The 19,441-nt window shown below is 48.2% G+C and overlaps 1 protein-coding gene across 4 annotated transcripts in view; it reads right to left on the reverse strand.

Annotated features, from left to right (window-relative positions):
• Positions 1 to 19,441, reverse strand: part of prrc2c (proline-rich coiled-coil 2C) — an 85,725-nt gene that overhangs the window by 43,638 nt on the left and 22,646 nt on the right. For all 4 annotated transcript variants that reach the window (XM_084309276.1, XM_084309274.1, XM_084309275.1 and 1 more), the window contains exons 2-15: positions 12,770 to 12,939; positions 12,212 to 12,386; positions 11,537 to 11,652; positions 10,915 to 11,040; positions 10,444 to 10,739; positions 10,147 to 10,226; positions 7,412 to 7,551; positions 7,124 to 7,211; positions 6,767 to 6,950; positions 5,949 to 6,630; positions 5,502 to 5,674; positions 4,357 to 4,609; positions 3,684 to 3,891; positions 1,034 to 3,586 (exon numbers count right to left, since the gene is read on the reverse strand). In XM_084309276.1, coding sequence (XP_084165402.1) covers positions 1,034 to 3,586; positions 3,684 to 3,891; positions 4,357 to 4,609; positions 5,502 to 5,674; positions 5,949 to 6,630; positions 6,767 to 6,950; positions 7,124 to 7,211; positions 7,412 to 7,551; positions 10,147 to 10,226; positions 10,444 to 10,739; positions 10,915 to 11,040; positions 11,537 to 11,652; positions 12,212 to 12,386; positions 12,770 to 12,884 — 5,189 coding nt within the window. In that variant the 5' untranslated portion in view covers positions 12,885 to 12,939. The remainder of the gene's footprint in view (positions 1 to 1,033; positions 3,587 to 3,683; positions 3,892 to 4,356; positions 4,610 to 5,501; positions 5,675 to 5,948; positions 6,631 to 6,766; positions 6,951 to 7,123; positions 7,212 to 7,411; positions 7,552 to 10,146; positions 10,227 to 10,443; positions 10,740 to 10,914; positions 11,041 to 11,536; positions 11,653 to 12,211; positions 12,387 to 12,769; positions 12,940 to 19,441) is intronic.

A 19,441-nucleotide genomic window follows, 5' to 3' on the forward strand; every position in this document is an offset into this window, starting at 1 on the left:
TGCAGCAGCCAGTGCTCACCTCCGCCAAATGATTTTTTTTTATTTGCGCGTCATCTGAACCGTACGATACACAGACGCGCCATTACCGGATAAATATATATATAATTAGTAAACTGTCGGGGGCATTTTGTGCCCCCCTTAACTGATTTTCGAGGGCATTTTGTCCATTTTCAAGGGCATTATGCCCCAAGCCCCCGTTAATTTCGAACCCTGCATGGGAGTGATATGACTACAGCTTGACAGGAAGGAAATAATTGACACTGCATGTATCCTACAGGGGAATGTGATGGGACATATTTCAAATAAATAAACTAAGATTGCAAGATGGCATAACCGTAATATTTAGTGGAACACTCTTTTTTGCCATCAACTTTATCAAATTATTCTTAGAATCACCCAGTTAGGGAAATAATAATTTGCCTTCATTTCCAACAAATAGTTTTCTCCTTTCTCCAAACATATAATAATAAGTGACGTTATAGAGGTCTCCAATTAATTTGTGTGTGATTGCATTATTTGCCCCAGAGGGAAATGACTAGTCAAGTAGACAAGGAAACCAAACCACCAAAGACAAACTGAGTCAGAGGGAGGAAGGTTTTTTCCCCCTATTCTTATACAGCAGAGGTAACAGTCCAAAAATACCCCCTGCCGACTCTATATTTAACTCCACACCAAAACACGTCTGGCGGCCAATTACAGCAGGAAGCCAGATGAGGGAGGGAGGGATGAATGGTGCTTGTCCTTCAAGAGGAGACGACTCTTTCAACAGACAAGGACAACTGAGGCAAAGCACAGTCAAAACAGAACTGATAGGAAGACAGAGTAAAGCTCGGTCTCTCCAGTGCAATGAACTCCAAATGAATACACTGGCCGTTTAACATCAATGGACTAACCATGAACATTCTATCGGGGTCCAATAAACCTGCCGTGTTATTTTAATGTGCAATGGTCAATGAGTCGGGTTCATTGTGCAAGTGTTACGGTAAGCAGACGTAGGTTTGAGAGCAGACAAATGTGCTGGTTTCCAACTCACCCTCTGCGCCCGGCTTTGGCCCCTCCTCTCCTCTCTCCCTTGCCCCCTGCATAGTTGCGGCTCGGCTTGGCTGCGATGTTGCCTCTCCGGTTCTGTCTCTCTACAGGCCTCTGGCTGGAGAAGCTCCTCTTTGCTCCGGGAGCCCCCTCGCGTTTGGGGGTCAGGCCCCCTTCGGGAGGGGTTCTACTGGGTGTCACCGAGCCCTGGGGCGGTGCAGGTGCAGGGGCAGAGGCTGGAACAGCAGCGGTCTCCAGAGCTCCCCTCCTCTCCTCTCGCTCCCTCCTCTCATTGAAGTCGCTGCTCTCCGAGGCTGTCTCCCACTCCTCATTGGCTTGGTCAGAAGAGTTCTGGTTAGACAGGTCCGGTGACTTGGTGCCGATGGCGTTAACAGCGGGGCTGCTAGCCTCAGGCAGAGATGCTTCTATGAGGGAAGGCAGGTCAGTGGCAGGCACAGAGGTCCCCACCTCTGCAAGCATGGTGACGGGGGTTCCTGGAGCTCTAGACAGGGTTGGGGACAGGGATATGGGTCCAGGGGCAGAGCCAGGGACTGCAGCAGGCACTGGGGGTAGATGGGCAGGGGGACTGGGAGCAGTCTCTCCACCGGCCAACACCGCAGCCTCCCTTTCCTTCAGCCGGCGGAAGCGGGGTGGTTTGTCCTGCCTGGGGGGCCGGGCTGGTCTGGGTCGACGAGGCCTCTCTCTGTCCCTCTCCCTCTCCCTCTCCCTCTCCCTCTCTCGGTCCCTGTCCCTGTCCCTGTCCCTGTCTCTGTCTCTGTCTCTGTCTCTGTCCCTGTCTCTGATGTTTTGGGGAGCGACATCCCCAAACTTCTTGCCATCATATTTGAGGGGCCGTCGGTCGTGAGGAGGGTTGTCGTATCTCGAGGACGTGGGCTCAGTGTCCTCGGGCCTGAATGTCTCCATGGGTTTGGATGGCCACTGAGAGGAGGAGTCTCTGGCTGCTGGCCTCCTAAGAGGAGCTGACCGAGGACCCCCACGCTCCCTGGCTACTCCCCGCCTACTGTACAACCCTCCTCTGCCCCGCCGAGAGGGCTCTCCTTTTGCAAGGAACCCTGGCTTGGGCCTGCCCTCATCGTCCCCTCTAGGTCCACCTTTCTCTCCCATGTGAGGAGGTCCAAAGCCGGGCTTGTGTGGGCCTGACCTGGCTTCCCCGGGCAGTTCTCGTCCGAGTGGTCGACTGGGTTTGGTGCTGGGCTCTCGGTCCGAGGGCCCAGTGTCACTGGCCGACTCCCTCCCGCCCTCGCTCTCAGAGTCCGTGTTGGAACCCCGGCGCCGCCTGCGTTTGGGCACGACCTCAAAGTCAGAGCTCTCGCTGCGCGTCTCACTCTCCTCCCGGTTGCGGAAAGCAGCGGCACCTCCGGGAGCGGGGAGGTCAGAGCGTGACCTGGGCTCCCGGTAAGGGTAGTCCCCGCGGCTGCGACCGCGACCCCCCCTGTTCCTTCCACTGTAGGTCCCCCTAAAGCTTCTTCCTCTGGAGTAATACTCCCCTCGACCGCGTGCTTTATTGAAGTCGACCGGCCACTCTCGGTCTCGGTCCCTGTCCCTGTCCCGTTCTCTGTCCCTGTCAATATCCCTCTCCCGCTCTCTCTCTCTCTCCCTTTCCCTCTCTTCTCGTCGGTAGGCACGTGGGGGTAGGCTGGACTCTTTCCTACAGGGAAGTTTGGGTTCAGGGTGTTTGTCATTGCTGGTTGGTTTGTCTGGCTTCTCCTCCTGAGAGGAAGAGGTGGGGGGCCCTGAGGAAGGCTGAGTGTCTCTGGCTCTGGGGGGTCCAGAGGGTGTTTCCTCTGCCTCAGCAATTTCTCTTTTGTTCTCCGGCTGGGGCCTGGGGCCCTCGGACACGACAGCAGCTGCAGAGGGGGCTTTCACTGCCACTTCTTTTTTGGGCCTCTCTCCTCTTTCCCCTCTCTCGTGGCGCTTCTCCCTCTCCTCCCTCTGCTCCCGCTCCTCTTTCATGTCTCTCAGGACAGGTTTCTTTATAGGCCCAGACCTACGGACAGGCCTCTCTCCCCCTGGGCCTTCCCTGCGCCCGGCTCCAGATCTCCCGCCCCAGCGCAGCTCAGCCTTCTGCTTACTGGGGGCCGGCAGGGGCAGTTTCTCTGGTTTGTGGAGCCCGTCGGCAGGAGGTGTAGCCCTGTTGTTGGTCACTGCGGCCTGGGAGAAGGGCTCGTCCCGGGGCGTATCCTCCAGCCCTTCATCCTGGAGCTCGAGCGATTTCACTCCCAAGGGGAGGTCTTCAAACCGAGGCTCCTCCAGTTTGAGGGAGTGGCTAGAGCCCTGGGAGACACTCCTCTGGAGCATGGCCTGACCAAGAGCTTCCACCTCTTCTCCACTGGGAAGGCCTGGTTCCTCAGGGTCAAAGCCAGAGCCTACAGGGGCCCTGTCTACAGGCCCCGGGGCATCCTCTGAGCCCTGGCCAAATGCAGACGGAGACTCAGTAGGTTCCCTGAAGAAGTCACTTTTGCGAGAGTCCAATGAGCTAGGGTCTGGGGAATACATGGTTGGGAGACCCCTGTCCAGATCCAAACCAGAGTCCAACCTGGTGAAAAGAAAGTGGAATGTGAGTTCATTGTTGCGAGTTCGATTCAATTGAAAGCCTGATCACTATGGTTTTCTGAGGTAGACCCTCTTCTCACCTGGGCTCCTTGCCGTCGTCTCGTCCCGTAGGAGTGACGGACGGTAATGGTTCCGATTGAGGGTACGGGTCGGAACCCCACACCATGCGTGGCTCTGAGGGCAGGCTGTGGTCACGGTTGGGTCGCGTGAGGTGGTCGAAGGAGTCGGAGCTGGAGCTGGAATTGTCTCCTGGCTCCCTGCGTACAATCTGCTTAGGAGGCATCCTCCCTGAGAGAACAGAACAGAGACACCATGAGCCTGTAGTCTGGGACAACTGCCATCGCCTCTAGAACTAAATGGGATGACTGGGTTTGAAACACAAGGAGGTGAGACTGATGTTAAGTTGGATCCCGTTAGCCGGTTCGGTTTTGAAACCGGTTCCAAGTTAATAAAATACTTGGATGTGTTAAGTTCCAAGTCTAACAAATCCTCTTATCAAATATGTTCCCTCTCCCTCGCTTCTAAGAGGGCCTCCCCTCAACCAGTCTGTCAATAATACCATTCTTGTGATTTTGTTGATTGACTTGCAACATTGCTGAAATAATATGTTACACGTAACACATTTACCTCAAATATATATCCCCCCCCCCCCCCCCCCCCCCAGAATAGATTTGATAAGTGATTTGAAAGGATTCAGATTAGATACCGAATTCAGATTCAATAAAATGCACAAAACATAAACCGTCTCCTTACCAGGGTGCATGTTGGGCGGCATGTCCATGGGCGGTCGTCCCGACATCATACGAGGGTCCATGTAGGACTGCATCATTAACCAGCGGGGGTCGAACGCCATGGAAGCCAGGTGCTGGTGGTGGGGGCCCATGGGCTGGTACATGGAGCGGTGCTGCTGCTGCTGCTGGGCGGGGGGCACCACACTACCACCCGACGGAGACACAGAACCCCCACTTTGCTGCTGCTGCTGCCACTGTTGCTGCTTCATCTGCTCCTGTAGCACCAGGGATTTACAGCGGTTAGAGCAGACATTTATGACTTCTGAACATGGTTACAACACTAAAGGGGCCGCTGCTTGGTAACATCAGAACAAAAACAGCGCCAAAATCGAATTCTCAAATTCACTGGCATATATAGCTCAATAGTACTCTGGAATGCTCTGCCGATCCACAATACATAACAAAATTACTTTAAAAAAATATATTAAGAGATATCTTGCAAACTTGTCAAGTATGTAACTTGTCAAGTATGTAAGTATGTAAAAACTATGTTTATTTTTTAACTGGAATGTGAATTTGTATATTTGTATTCATTTTAAATTTATGCGTTTCGTTTTATTTTAATTCGTATTTTTTGTTGTACATTTGTATTGTATTTGTTTTGTCGAAATGAAGCAGCTCTCCTGACTACAATGTCCTTCCCTCAGTCTTCTTCTAGGGTTTGGTCACCGATATGAAGGTAAACAAACTGCTGGCGGGCTGTCCGGGGACCGGCGTTGTATCCTTTACTTAATAGTACCGGCTGCTGTACTGCAGGTGCTGAATTTCGGCATTGTTGGCAAGGAAACCTCTAGACATGAGTCCCAGATCAGTGTAATAGGCTCAGAAACTACCGCCAGGTTTATTTGATCTTGGGCGTCTCTCTAATTCAACTTCGACTGGAGCTCTTTGGTGACAGGAAACAATGGAGGTTCAAAGCACTATTACGTGGATTAACAAAATAAAAGCCTTTATATCAGGTGGGCTAAAACATTAAAAATAGCTGGTAACCTACGCGTTGCAGTTACACACAACCCTTTTGTCGGGGCTCACAATGACTCCGGAAACTTAAGACTAACCTTGTCCCATAAATTTGTTACATGATCAGCTAAAGCACTTCACACATACCTGCTGCCTGAGGAAGCGAGGAGGCAGAGACTTCTGGAACTGTTTGGAATAGCCTGAGGTCAGAGTGGGGCGCATGGCGGCCCCTGCTTCGCCCTCCAGCTCTGGGGGGACCACAGGGGCCTCCTCACCACTGGGGGGGTCCATACGAGGGAGAGACAGGTGAGGCTCATCCACTGTGAGGAAGAAAACAAGACAAGCTAACATGACTCCAGCCCTGAAGCATAGATATTTAATGAAGAAAGTACAGGGGGAAAAAAAGGATCATGCTCTGCTGAAACAGAGTAACAGGATGTTAAATGAGACGGCACATAGTCATATACTATACTACTGCTATATACTATACTACTGCTGCTGTATACTATACTACTGCTGTATACTATACTACTGCTGCTCAGTGATCCTTTACACAGAACTAACGCTCAAAGGGCTCATAGAGAGAGGGCTCACCTCTGCTGTCGTCGATGCTGAAATAGTCTCCGATAGGCATTGGCGTCCTGTCAGCTTGGCTCTCCTCCACCAGGGGTCCCACCTCTGCTGAGGAGCACTCTCCTCCGCTCTGAGGCTCTGGGGCTACGGCCACGGGTCTCTGGACCGGGGGGCTGGGCTGGCGGGGCACAAAGTTAACCACCTCCACCACCTCCTCCTCCTCCTCCATGCTGGGCTCCACTCTCTCCGCCTCCCTCTCAAGCCTCTCCCGGTCTCGCTCCACCCTCTCCGGCAGAGGAGCTTGCACGACCGGCGGCTGGGGCTGTGAAACCGGAATTGAAGGCGCAGGGCTGGACACGGGCGAGGCAGGAGCCGCTAGCGGGGGCGTGTCCTCGCGGACAGCTGCCGTCTCATCGTTGGCCGTCACGGAAGGGGCAGGTTTCGCCTCGGGTGCCGGCGGGCGGAGTTTCTCGTTGAGGCGCTTCAGTTTCTCGGCACAGGCGGCGAGCCGCTGCTCCTCCATCCGTCTCTCCTCCTCCTCTCTCCTCCGCCTGGCTCGCTCCACGGCCTCGGAGAGGTCCGACTGTTTCTTGCGCTTCTGCCGCCAGGCCTCTGCGTCCTCCTCTCCAGCTGGTGCAGCTGCGGCTGGAGGTTTGGTCCCACGAGGGCCTCCGCTGCCCACGGGACGCCCACTACCCTGACCCTGTAGGATGGAGAAATTAATCACACCACAAACTCAAAGTACCATGTGCTCCTATCAGGTCGCACCAGTGACTACAAAAGATAATAGAATACTCTTACAGTGCAACGAGCTCTACAGTCTGGATGCTAAGCCTCACCTGGTAGTCCTGTGAAGCAGCAGTTTTGTTGTATTGCCCCATGTTGCCAGGAGATGGCGCTCTGGGGCCTACACCGTCGATCCGAGAGCCTTTGCTGCCCCCGCGGTCCTCAGACCCCTCCTTCCTGCCCTCCTGGCCGCCCGGGGGCCGAGGCCTCATCCTCTCCACTTTACCCATCCACTCCCTGAGAGAGGTCAAGAGTTAGAACACAGGAGCCGCCAAAGTGAGATCGGCGTCTTTGAAGATCAGTGACTACTTCGAGACAGAAGTGAGGTAGGGAAACGGGAGTAGTGAAAGAGAGAGAGATGAGAAACACGAAGGGAGAAGTTAAAAGAGTGATGTATGGTAGGGACTCACCAGTTCTCTCCTTTCTCCTTGGCAGCTTGGTTCTCCTCGTCGTCGCTGAAGTTCAGTTTCTCAGTGTAGTCAACCTCCATCTGAGCACCTGAATAAGAGTGGGGACGGAGTAGTAAGAATCAGAGAGAGGCCATTTCCATTTCACTAAATAATACATGTGCCCACGTTCCATAATACAAAAACACACTTCAGCTCTCTCCTTTTAACCTCCATTACTGAATGCCCCTTGGGGTACAGTAGTTCCCCCGTTGAGAAACCCCAGCATAGTTAAACACCACATTCACTGACCAGCCCAGCCTTCGTCAGCCTCAGTGTCCAGGTTGTCCAGCTCCTTAAGCTCTGTGGCGCTGACGATGGAGGGTCTGTCCGGGTCCTGGAGCCAGGACTGAGGGAGGCCCTGCTGCTGGGGCCGGCCCGGCCTAGGGGCCCTGGAAACGCGGCACATGGAGAGATCAGTATATTGCAGCTTTTCGTCAAACTACAAGTTGTGGAACAGTCTCTAGAAGGTATCCACACGACGAGCGGTTCATTATTTTGGGTTATAAATACATGGAATAGGTGGGGCCGAGAACAGGGTATCTGCAGGCTTCAACAAGTTACATTTAAGACTGTTGTTTTAATACCACTTAAGAGCTCAATTTAATACCAATTTCACGACCAGACTAGCAAAACAAATATATAAAAATAAAATTATATATATATATATATATATATAGCGAACTGGCAGGTGCACTTGTGGGCCAATTTTTATTATTGCGCGTTCCTTACAAGCTCTCACCAGACACACCAAGCTCCCAGTAGCCCCACAAAAAACGACAACTTTAATACAAAAACATTTTATATATTATTTAATCTCCCGACAGCTGGGCTGCCCCCCTCAAAAATGTAATACCTGTGCAAATGGAATAAGACTTTTTAATACCCGTTAAGGCAGGGGTCAGCAACCTTTACTATCAAAAGAGCCACTTTTCCCCCGTCCCACAAAATAAAATGCTCAGGGAGCCGCACAACCTATTTACCCTTAAAATGAAGATAACACAGTGTATAACGTTTTATATATCCCCAAGCATACCCCACATTTAGCATAAAACGCCTGACAATTGCATACCCAAAGTAATTTGCGATTTATTATACTTTATATTTATAGCACACAGTTTGTTGCATTAATGGGATTATAAAGCAACAAAAAGAAAATGTTTGACTTTTTAATTGCTGTTTTTACCTGTTATAACTAGGGATGCACAGATATGAAAATTTGCCACCGATACCGATTGTTCAACTAACACAATCGGCCGATACCGATATTTGTGGCAAAATATTTTTTTAAATTTTTTTTTTTTTGTAATTTTTTTTTTTTATTTTTTTATGAAACTACTGTATATTTGTCTTACAAATTGTGCTCACCGATATGAACATGGGCCTCTTTACTTACTTAAAAAAAGGAAACATCAAGAAATAGCACTATCTCTCTCCCAGTATGTTCTGCAGGGCTGCAGCTAGATACTAGTTCTCCCAGCATGGTCTACCTGCTGGGCTGCAGCGAGATACTATTGTCTCAACCAATGACATTTTGATTGACAGTCGATTCTGCCAATTACATCACACACCGCTTGCACCTGCCTCTGCTGTTACCACCAATCGGCAAGCGTGTTGCATTTTTTACTCCTGCTTTTGTCCGCCATTGATTTTGACGACAGAGGTTTTCTAGAACACGGCGCGGCGCGCGGCCGACGTTTAGCTTTTAGCTCCGCAGGATGACTTAAATGAGGCATAATGATTTTACTGCAACTAATGTTATAATAAAACAAAGCCTTTCTATACACGTGTCTGATTGAAAACGTTATTAACAGATTGCAGAATGGGTAAAACTCAGGGCTCTGTGAGCAACGGAAGGAACTGAGCTAGTATGAACGCTTGCTACGTTCGGGTAAATAATATGCTGATGTTATGAACGTGTAACACTAACTATATAATGTTAATACCACAAAACGAATGCCTTGTTAATCATAAGTAGTAACTTTGATGCAGTAGCTTGTGTGTGTGTGTGTGGGCCGGGGGCGGCGTTGTGCAGGTAGGTCGCGAGTGAACTTTTTTTTGTCTTGACGCTACACAAATTGATGGATATTTATCGGCTACTGCCATCGGCACATTCGAGCTTATCGGCCGATAGGCCGATTGCAGTCAACAAGGCATTTATCGGCCGATACCGATACCCGACCGATACATCGGTGCACCCCTAGTTATAACAAAGGAAAACCTCAAACTCTTATGAAGAGGAGAAAAAATACTGGCTGTGTAGACCTATTTTTAAATAAAACACAGAAGAGGAGACAAAACACTGGTGTCTGTAGACCGACTTTGAAATAAAACCCGGAACTATTCAGGTATATTTGAGTCTTTCCCTTATTTGTGGAACATTTATAAAATAGAAAGTAGTCCACTTTGAAAAAAGAATACCATGTGTAGACCTACTTTGAAATAAAACACAGAAAAGGAGAAAAAACACTGGAATCTGTAGACCTACTTTGAAATAAAACCCTGAACTATGCAGCTCTATTAGAGTCCTTCCCTTATTTGTGGAAAATCTATAAAATAAAAAGTAAATTTTTCATTGTTCGCAAATTTCGCACCACATATCAGGCATACAGGTAAGCCTTTTGTTGACTAAATATCTTAGTTGATGAAATATTTTTTCATTTCAGTGTCACAGTATGACATCGATCTCAAAAATAAGAAAAAAAAAAAAGGATTTATTTTTTTTTGGGCCAGGGAGCCGCAGCTGATATGCGGCCTCGAGGCCGCAGGTTGCCGACCCCTGCGTTAAGGCCTGAAATGTAATATTTAAAACTTTTTAATACCCCGCAGATACCCTGGAGAAAGAAACTCGTATGCTCTCATATCTCTGGATTCAAAGTGCAAGTCCAGTCGAGATGTCATTATTGCACTGTTTTGAAAGCTGGGACTCAGTTACTGTTACATTTTGACGATTATATATAAAGAGAGAACGTAGGCTGTGAACTCACTTGGCTCCATCTTGTGGCACAGGGCATCTGAAGGTCGCCTGCCCAGGGCCAAAGGGCATCCGAGGATAGGCGTGGACCATCTGAAAAAAAAAAAAAAAAAAAAAAAAAAAAAAAACAGTTTGTTGAACTTCATAACTCGACCCATCTCAAACCTCGCCCTCTCTTCTTCATCCTCTAATCACAACTGGTGCTTTCCTTGAAGCAACAGTTGCGATTGGAGGATCAAGATGAGAGGGCTGGGTTTGAGAAAGGTAGTTGAAACGAGGGACAGTTAGTGGAACGTGACGCGAGACTTACATAAGGTGGCATCATGCCCCTGAACTGTGGGTGGAACTGAGGCGGCACCCCAGCAGGTGGCTGCTGCCCCCCGTTGAGTTTGGGCTGAGGGACGACGGCAGGTTGGGGCAGCCTCTCCCGGGCCTCCCTCTTGCCATCGCTGGCTAGGGTTCGGCCCGACTCGTCGGCTTCTCCAGGGGGGGTGGAGGTACCGAGGACGGTACCGGCAATGTCCTCTGGTGCCCTGCTGTCCATCTCAGGGGGGCTGGGTGCAGCGTTTAGATTCCTGCCCCCTCCCTCACGCCAACTGCCCACATCTGGGGGTGGAGACACACACAAGGTTGATTTTAGTTGATCTTGTGCTCTGGGAGAATTTGGTCCTGAGCAATAGGCAGACTAAGAGGGAAAAGGCAATCAATGTACCGAACAATATTTAGAGGCATACTGTGAGTGAGTGAGTGAGTGAGTGAGTGAGTGAGTGAGTGGCTGTACTTTGAGGTCTGAGGCTGGGTCCAGGTCCATAAGGCTCCTCCTCTTGACCGTCTCCTTTCTCTGCCTCTCCAGCCGCCTGCAAGGTGGGGAACTCCTGGTGGAACTGGCTGCTCACACGAGGGGCTCCTGAAACAAGGACCACAGTCAGAATCAGAAAGGTCTTTATTGCCAAGTCGTTTTCACATACAAGGAATTTGATTTGGTTGTTTTTTGTGCGACATTGACACAATTATGAAAAAGAAAAAAAAAAGTGGAATAAAATAGAATTATAAAATAAAAATAGGCCAGGGCTGCACAACTACACGATCATGTATATACACAATTAGAATATTCTAATAGAATTAGAATAAAAATAACAATAGTGTTGAATATTTACAGGATTAACCACAGAAGCATCATCACACAATGACATGGATGCATCGAATACATATGATGCAATAGTGACTAGAGAAAAAGGTTTCGATTTACAGCACGGTTTTAGTCTCCAGGTCGGAAACAAACCCTCAACCACCCCTAGCGACGTCAGTAATGATGTTACCCTCCAAGCTCAACGGCGCCATGGAGCTCAAACAAAAAGCACTTCATGTTTTATGAATGGGTTCGATGGCTGAAAAAGACTCACCGTCTGGCTGTGGCTGTGGCTTGTTGTTTGCCCAGGAGCGACTTGCCGCTGCAGGGGGCTCCGGGGGCGGAGGTGGTGTTGGTTTGGCCTGAGGTGGGGGGGGAGTCTCCTGCTGCCTGGAGCCCAGAGAGAAGCACGGGAAAGGAGGCAGAGAAATAGAGAAGAGGGCTTAACATTTCCAGTGGGGTGAGAGAGATGTATGATAAACGGAAGGGTGTTTGGTTTCAGTGAGAACAGCGTGCGTGTGTTAAGAGAAAGAGAGCGAGCACGTCTGAGTGAAGGTGTGTGTGTGTATGTGAGACTGTGTTTGTGTGCGTGTATGCGAGTATGTGAGACTGTGTGTTTGAGGCGACAGTGGCTCAGGAGGGAGAGCGGTCGTCTACTACGGGTAATCTGAAAGTTCCTGGCAGCGTGTCAAAGTGTCCTTGAGCACTTAAAGTGAATGAATGAATGTGAGGCGTAAGTTATCAAGCGCTTTGGACAAAAGCACTGTATAAATACAGTCCATTTACCATGTGAGTGAAAGTGTGCGTGCATGCGAGAGACAAAGAGATAGATAGATAGAGAGAGAGAGAGAGAGAGAGAGAGAGAGAGAGAGAGAGAGAGAGAGAGAGAGAGAGAGAGAGAGAGAGAGAACAAGCAAGAGTGTGTGAAGAGAGAGTCGTCTGGTCTCACTTCTCGTCCCCTCCCTCAGGTCGGGATGCCCAGCCGCTGCCGTCCTTGGGTACGATGTTGACGTTGGGGTCGTTACCCTTGTTCTCAGCCTTCAAGCTGGGCAAGCTGGCTGGAGGGGGCATGCGCCGACTGACAGCAACTTTGCCCAAACTCTGGAGCCCATGTCTGGCAGCCACTGGTGTGAAGAGAACACAATGGAAACCGTTTGACTTACATTACAGAAACGAGTAACATGGCTGTGTGCGATTATAAGAACTATGGCATTCAAAATGTGCATGTCCTTTCATGTACACATCCTTCATACGCTACCAAGCAAACAATAATATGGCACACATACAAGCTCTTCACCCATATCCCTGTTCCGCTGAGCAGATGGAATATGTAGAGGCAGTGTGATCCTGAGGCTGACTGAGCAGTGTGTGTATTGAGAAAAGAACACTCCTACTTAATGCAAACACTGCCTCACATTCCACTCATTAGCTATGGTATGGTTAATTATGTAATACTTCAGCTGTGTGTGTAAGATGGTGCAGTTCAGAGGAGGCATAGAGGGCTTACCTGCAGTCTTTTGGGTTTCCAGAGATTTGCCCTTGTAGGTATTGAAGAGGCTAAGGGTTGCATACTTGGTCTTGCCATCCTTTGCCTTTGTGCTCTGCCCTGACTTCTCGGACATGTCGCTTGAAACTCATTGAGTCTGGTCCTCCGGCCTCACCTCCAGAACCAGCGTCCTGCAAGGGGTGGGGGTGGAGTAAGGGGTGGGGGTGGAGTAAAGGTTAGGGGTGGAATAAGGGGTGGGGGTGGAGTAAGGGGTGGGGGTAGAGTAAGGGGTGGGGGTAGAGTAAGGGGTTGGGGGTGGAGTAAGGGGTGGGGGTGGAGTAAGGGGTTGGGGGGAGAGAAAGATGGGACATGGAGAAAGGAAAGAAACGGGTTACGTTAGTTCCTGGTTTAATTATAGCTCACGCAAAGTGTCTCCAACATACACCCCCCCCCCCCTCCCAGCAGAGCTTTTCATATTCCCCCCCACATTGTATACCTTGCTCTCACAGGACCTTTCCCCCCACATTGTATACCTTGCTCTCACAGGACCTTTCCCCCCACATTGTATACCTTGCTCCCACAGGACCTTGACTAACAGCCTTCATTGACCTATTTTTCTTTCTTTTTATACAAGACCACACTACTGCAGGGCTGTACAGTGCGAGATATATGTTGCGCGTGCTACAGCAACATCGGTCTGTGCGATGAATGGATTTACTTTAGTAGCACTGGTGTGATAGGCATTCGGTTCATATCGATACTGTTATTTTGAAAATCCTGTGGCAACTCTCATTTCCGCCCAAGCGCAGCTCCAGCCATAATATCTATGGATCCAGCAGCTAGCAACGTTCGGTTCATATCGATACTCTTATTTTGAAAATCCCGTGGTGTCGTATCCGCTCTGCTCCACAGCACACAACAGTACTCGTCTCAGTGGTAGCAGTAGCGTCTGGAACACGCACATTGCAACATAGCAAGGCTAGTGTGCCTATTTCGCCACCCAAATCCCTGCTGTTTCATTCCGCAACGGGTCAAATGCATCTAACATGCTTTGCACTCCTCGCCATTCCTCTATGACCACATCGTGTATTCGTTCCGTTAGCGTAAGCTAACAACCAGCTAACCCTGTTCACTGTTCAGAGCCATAGAGAGAACAGCAGAGTGGGGACTGGGAAGGAGGGGGGCAGGCATTCTCCCTTGTGTGTGTGTGTGTGTGTGTGTGTGTGTGTGGGTTTGAAAATATCAGATGAAGTCAGACGAGTATATTATATTGATAGTACTGAGGGTGGACAGATAATGTTGATATTTAAACATAAAAAATACAATACATTACATATAATAGGCTTGGGCGCAGGGAGCGAAATTAACTTTTTGACTCACCGGCCAGTGGCGGGTAGATGGGAAGAATCTACCCGCCAAGCATATTTCTTACCTGCCAACTTTTTTTTTGATACATTTTTTTTTTATTATTATTTTATATAAATTTTTTTTAATAAAATATATATATTATATAATCATACTTGTGATTGTGTTATCTGCGAGACATCGCCACCTCGCTGTCTGCAAACAGCTCCACTGTCTGTGTGTATACTCGAGTGGCCTCCAGCTCCAGCAAGGATTCTCCGGCGCTGCAGCTGGACCCTAAACGCTACATTCAGCATGCAAAAGGATTCCCCTGAGCTACAGCTGGACCCTATTCAGCAGCCCTCACTCATGCGATGTAAGCCAGGGACTCGAATACGCATGTTGTTGTTGTAGGACATTGATGTCAGGAGCTATCTGTAGCTACTGCTGGATGGCGTTGGGACAACGCCTCAGTGAACTATTTAGTTTACTGCGACATTTCGTAGTGACTAGTGAGCTACCTAGCCAACGGAGGTATTATGCACTGGACTATTGCTGCAGCAGTTGTTGATGTCGGGAGCTATCCGTAGCTAGCCAGCTGGATAACGTTACACAATGCCTCATGTATTAAACTAAGTGAATAGTTGACTGGGTCATTTTGTAACGGTAGCTAACGTTATCTCACGAAGGTCCCACACTGACTAGACTAATGTCACAGTGACTGTCGGAGGCAATAGCCTCTGTTTACATGCAGGCATACAGAAACAGGTGGGGAGGGGTAGGAGCAGCAGCAGCAGTGCGCGGTCTCAGTGTGCTGAGACAGCGAGTGAGAACTCCGCTAAAGAATTGGATCATGATTTTCGGTTTTCACATGACTATTTGATTGCCCGCCACACGGCGGTGAGACCTCTCAGTGGGAGGCGCCAAACGTAAAAACTGAGCGCAAATGGCGGGTGGCGCTCTCTAGTTTCGGTCCCTGCTTCATACCGTCATACCTTGCTGACATAATACCCCGGTATACGGTATATGACGGTATGACTTTCATTTTCATCAGCGGTGGGGGGGGGGGGGGGGGGGGGGGGGGCGGAGCTAACAATATACTCGTTATCACCATACATAACACTTATATTGAAACACGTTGACATTAGGGCCGTTCCTTCAACCTAAAAGTGCACTTTCTTCAACCTCAAACCTAAATTCCTTAGCAACCCGTGTTACCAAGTAAACAAATTACGGAACGATGGCCAGTTAGCCCGCGGAAACCTAGTACTAGTAACGTTAGCTCCCAGAACGGTAGCCAGTTAGCCCGCAGCACCCTAGTGCTACTAACGTTAGCTCCCAGAACGATAGCCACGTAACCCTCTGCTGGCACGTGCTGTGCACTACAATCAACTCCGTGTCAGTGTAATAGCAGTCTGTTACGTCACGGTATTGAGAATCATACCGGCGGGATTTCGAAATATCCTGGTATACCGTAATACCGCCCAAGCCTAACATATAATAAATGTATTCATGATCATCATGCAACATAAAACAATTGCAGGAACGGTTTGGGAGAGGAAGGGGTTTTAAGTTGCGTGTTGAGTTCCAAAAAGATTTACTTAAAGTTTAAAGCTCAATATATCAAAACGTGGCACTTTAGTGAACAGGAGGTCTATTTTTATTAAAAACTATTTATTGTTTTTCATTTAAATGTCTGGAAGAGCTAAATAAAAAAAAATCTAATTATATTTCCGTTACCTTTTTTGAGTTGATCTAAATATTACTGATTGTGTTAAATGGGCTTATGATATCGTCTCATATCGATTGCAGGCACCTGCATTGTATCGTATCGTGGCAGATATCGGCCAATATCGTATTGTTGTCCAAAGAATCTATATCGTATCTAGGGATGCCCCGATCAGGTTTTTTGCCACCGATACCGATCACCGATCGTCGTGAGCCATATCGGCCGATACCGATCATTTTTGATAAAAAAAAATTATTTTATATTTTTTTTTAATAAAATATATATATTATATAATTAGACTTGTACTTGTATTATCTGCGAGACATCGCCACCACGCAACAAGTCAAAATGCTCGCTATCTGCAAACAGCTCCACTGTGTGTGTACTAGTAGCCTCCAGCTACAACCAGGATTCTCCGGCGCTGCAGCTGGACCCTCCGGCGCTGCAGCTGGACCCTAGTATTGGTATAACGTTAAATCACATTCAGCAAGTCCTCAGCTTGAATACGCATCGAGTCAATGTTATAAGACATTGATATCAGGAGCCATCAGTAGCTACTGCTAGCCGGATATATAACGTTAAGACGACGCCTCAGTGAACTATTTAGTTTGGGACATTTAGTTTTGAACAGTGAACTAACGTCAGCTAACGCGAGCTAACGGAGGTATCAACATGCACTACAAGACTTGACTGGGTAATTTTGTTTAAACAGTAACGATAGCTAGGTAGCTAACGTTAGCTCAGGTCGAATGCACTATAGACTGAGCAGAGGAGCCTCCTCCTCTGTGTTTACAAACTGTACACGGGTGCGGGCGGGGCTAGGGAGGAGGAGCAGCGGCAGTTTGCAGGTCCTGTGTGTCTGAGACAGACAGCGAGTGAGATCTCCGCTTGATCGGTTTCCGCGATCGGCGAATATGACTCATTATCGGAATTCACCGATCGCATATTTATACTGATTATCGGCCGATAACGATCGGTGGCCGATCGATCGGGGCATCCCTAATCGTATCGTGATGGAACTGGTGATTCCCACCCTTAGTAGAGTCCATACACCCAACACCAAATCCCATAATTCCTTACACGTAGGGCTGGGCGATAAAACGATAACGATAACTATCGCGATAAATTATTTCCTCGAAATAAACATGAAACGTGGTCGCAAAGTTTCGATATCGCTTTTCCAAGCTTGGATATGAGCACACTCACTAACAACCAATCAGTGAAGGAGATGGCGACAGCGAAGGAGACCCGCGGTGCACCTCTGGGTAGTAAACAAGGCTGGCTAGGATCATTAGCTTGCACGCCGCTATTTTATAGTTTACGTGCGGAGTGTGTGTGTGCCGTGAATTCTGAGGCCACGGTTAGAGTAGTGTGGGGTATGCAGTGGACGTCGTTGCAATGTATTGGGGCGGAACGGAGTATTTTAGGGTGATAGTACATTGGAAACAAGGCTGGCTAGGATCATTAGCTTGCATGCCGCTATTTTATAGTTTACGTGCGGAGTGGGTGTGTGGCGTGAATTCTGAGGCCACGGTTAGAGTAGTGTGGGGTATGCGGTGGACGTCGTTGCAATGTATTGGGGCGGAACAGAGTATTTTAGGGTGATAGTTAGTACATTGTCATGGGATACACCGCTTGCTCTGGCTAACTTAGTTCCATTCTTATAATGCATATGATCCAGTGGCGGTAGGTTGCCCCCTGGTGGAATATAATAATCTATACACTGGTGCGTAGAAGAACGTGCGCGGACTGATGACGACATCAACTCGAGACATTCGCAGCAGCAAAACAACTGAGTCTATTAATAGCCCGTCCGTCTGCGCCGGGCATAAGAAGTTAATTAAACTTGACAGAAATTATATCGACGATAATTATCGATATCGAGTGATATGAAAAGAATTATCATTTTATCGCAATAACGTTTTTGGCCATATCGCCCAGCCCTACTTACACGTAACGTGTCTGGCTGTGTGACGTCAACTTGTCAGCATGAAAATGACAGCCAAACATGGCACTGCAACTAAATAACACAAATACAATAGGCAGCACATTTGTGACCGTTACAAATATAACACGTTTTATACTTGTGCTACACGATTTTGGCCTGTGCTACAAAACTATCAACCTCTGTAGCACCAGTGCTATGTGCAAAAAAAGTTAACGTACAGCCCTGCACTACTGGACAAACATCCACAACCAGGGGGGCAAATTTAGAGCCCGCCACCCGCCATTGGCGGTCAGTTTTTACGCTTGGCGCGTGCCACTGAGAGGTCTGCCCGCCGTGTGGCACAGGGTTTCCGTTAGAAAAAATTGTTGCCGGCCTCAGTGTCCGGTAGATTTCAATCTACCGGTCAAATGAGAGAAATTCCGGTCAGAGTTTATTGAGCTTAAAAACAATTGATAGGCAAAAGAATGACAACAAAACAAAAGAATGACATCATCAAGGCATGTAGATTTATAATATTTTTACTTAAAACTAGGCTACTTTTGCGTATAAAGTCATTATATTCCAAATAAAATAAGTCCAGAGACTCGTGCTGCTGCCGACTTTAAATCAAATAGGTGTCTGTGGGCAGTCGCCCGACATTAATAAACAACAGTGTTATAATCACATTTTTATGAGCTAACGAATTCTGTTATATTGGACATTTGTATTAATTATATCAAGCGAAGAACTGAGAAATTTGGCAGAGAGAGACGGCAACATTATCGTGGGTTTGCGTGACGACTCTCTCTCTCTCTCCACCTCCCAATGACTTATTTGCGAGAGTATGTCGATGCAGAGCAGCAGATTCAGCTGTTATTGGCTCTTTTCTGGGGACCGCACAGCAGCGCCCCCCACCCAACATTGAATTGCAAATGGCTGAATTGGAGTACTGCTGGAGTACTGCACTGTGCTGCTGCTGCTCCGACTCTGCAGCTTCACAAAAGTTTGCACACCCAGCACTAAGCTCTCGCTGACAACGTTGTTGTCATTATTAGAAGCAACGATGAAACAAATGTAATGATTGTTTCGTTCATCGCATAGGCTAATTAATTTTAGCCTATTTTAATACAAATCAAATAATCAAATTGTGCTTAGACTCAGGGAATTATTTTCACCGGACATTAAGACCAGAGATTAAATATGTCGGACTTCAACAGATTTTGCCAGTCAAATACCGGTAATTACCGGCTAACGGAAACGCTGGTGTGGCGTGTAGTTCATAACGATACTCTAATTTTGAAAATCCTGTGCGGGTCTCATTTCCGCCCCAAGCGCAGCTCCAGTCATAATATCGATGGCTCCGGCAGTTAGCAACATTCGGTTCGTATGATACTCTTATTTTGAAAAAAAACGTGGCAACGAGTCATAATCCGCCCAGCCCTGCAGCGGGATACTATTGGCTTCTGCTCGTATCAACACAGAGGCAGTCTGCTCTAGTCTAGAGCGGACCTCCATGAGCTAACGTTACTGTTTAAACAATGACCCAGTCAACTATTCAGGCAAAGTAAAATATATTGTTGGTTTCCTGTTGGTTGTCAGTTTGGCCATGGGTAGGTAGGGAATTTATTTTATTATTTTATTTTATTTTATTCTTTCCCACGGCGACTATGGATAGGGAATTTCTTTATTTAAT

Source organism: Notolepis coatsorum (assembly GCF_963971535.1).
Source record: "Notolepis coatsorum genome assembly, chromosome: 2".
Taxonomy (NCBI): Eukaryota; Metazoa; Chordata; class Actinopteri; order Aulopiformes; family Paralepididae; genus Notolepis; species Notolepis coatsorum.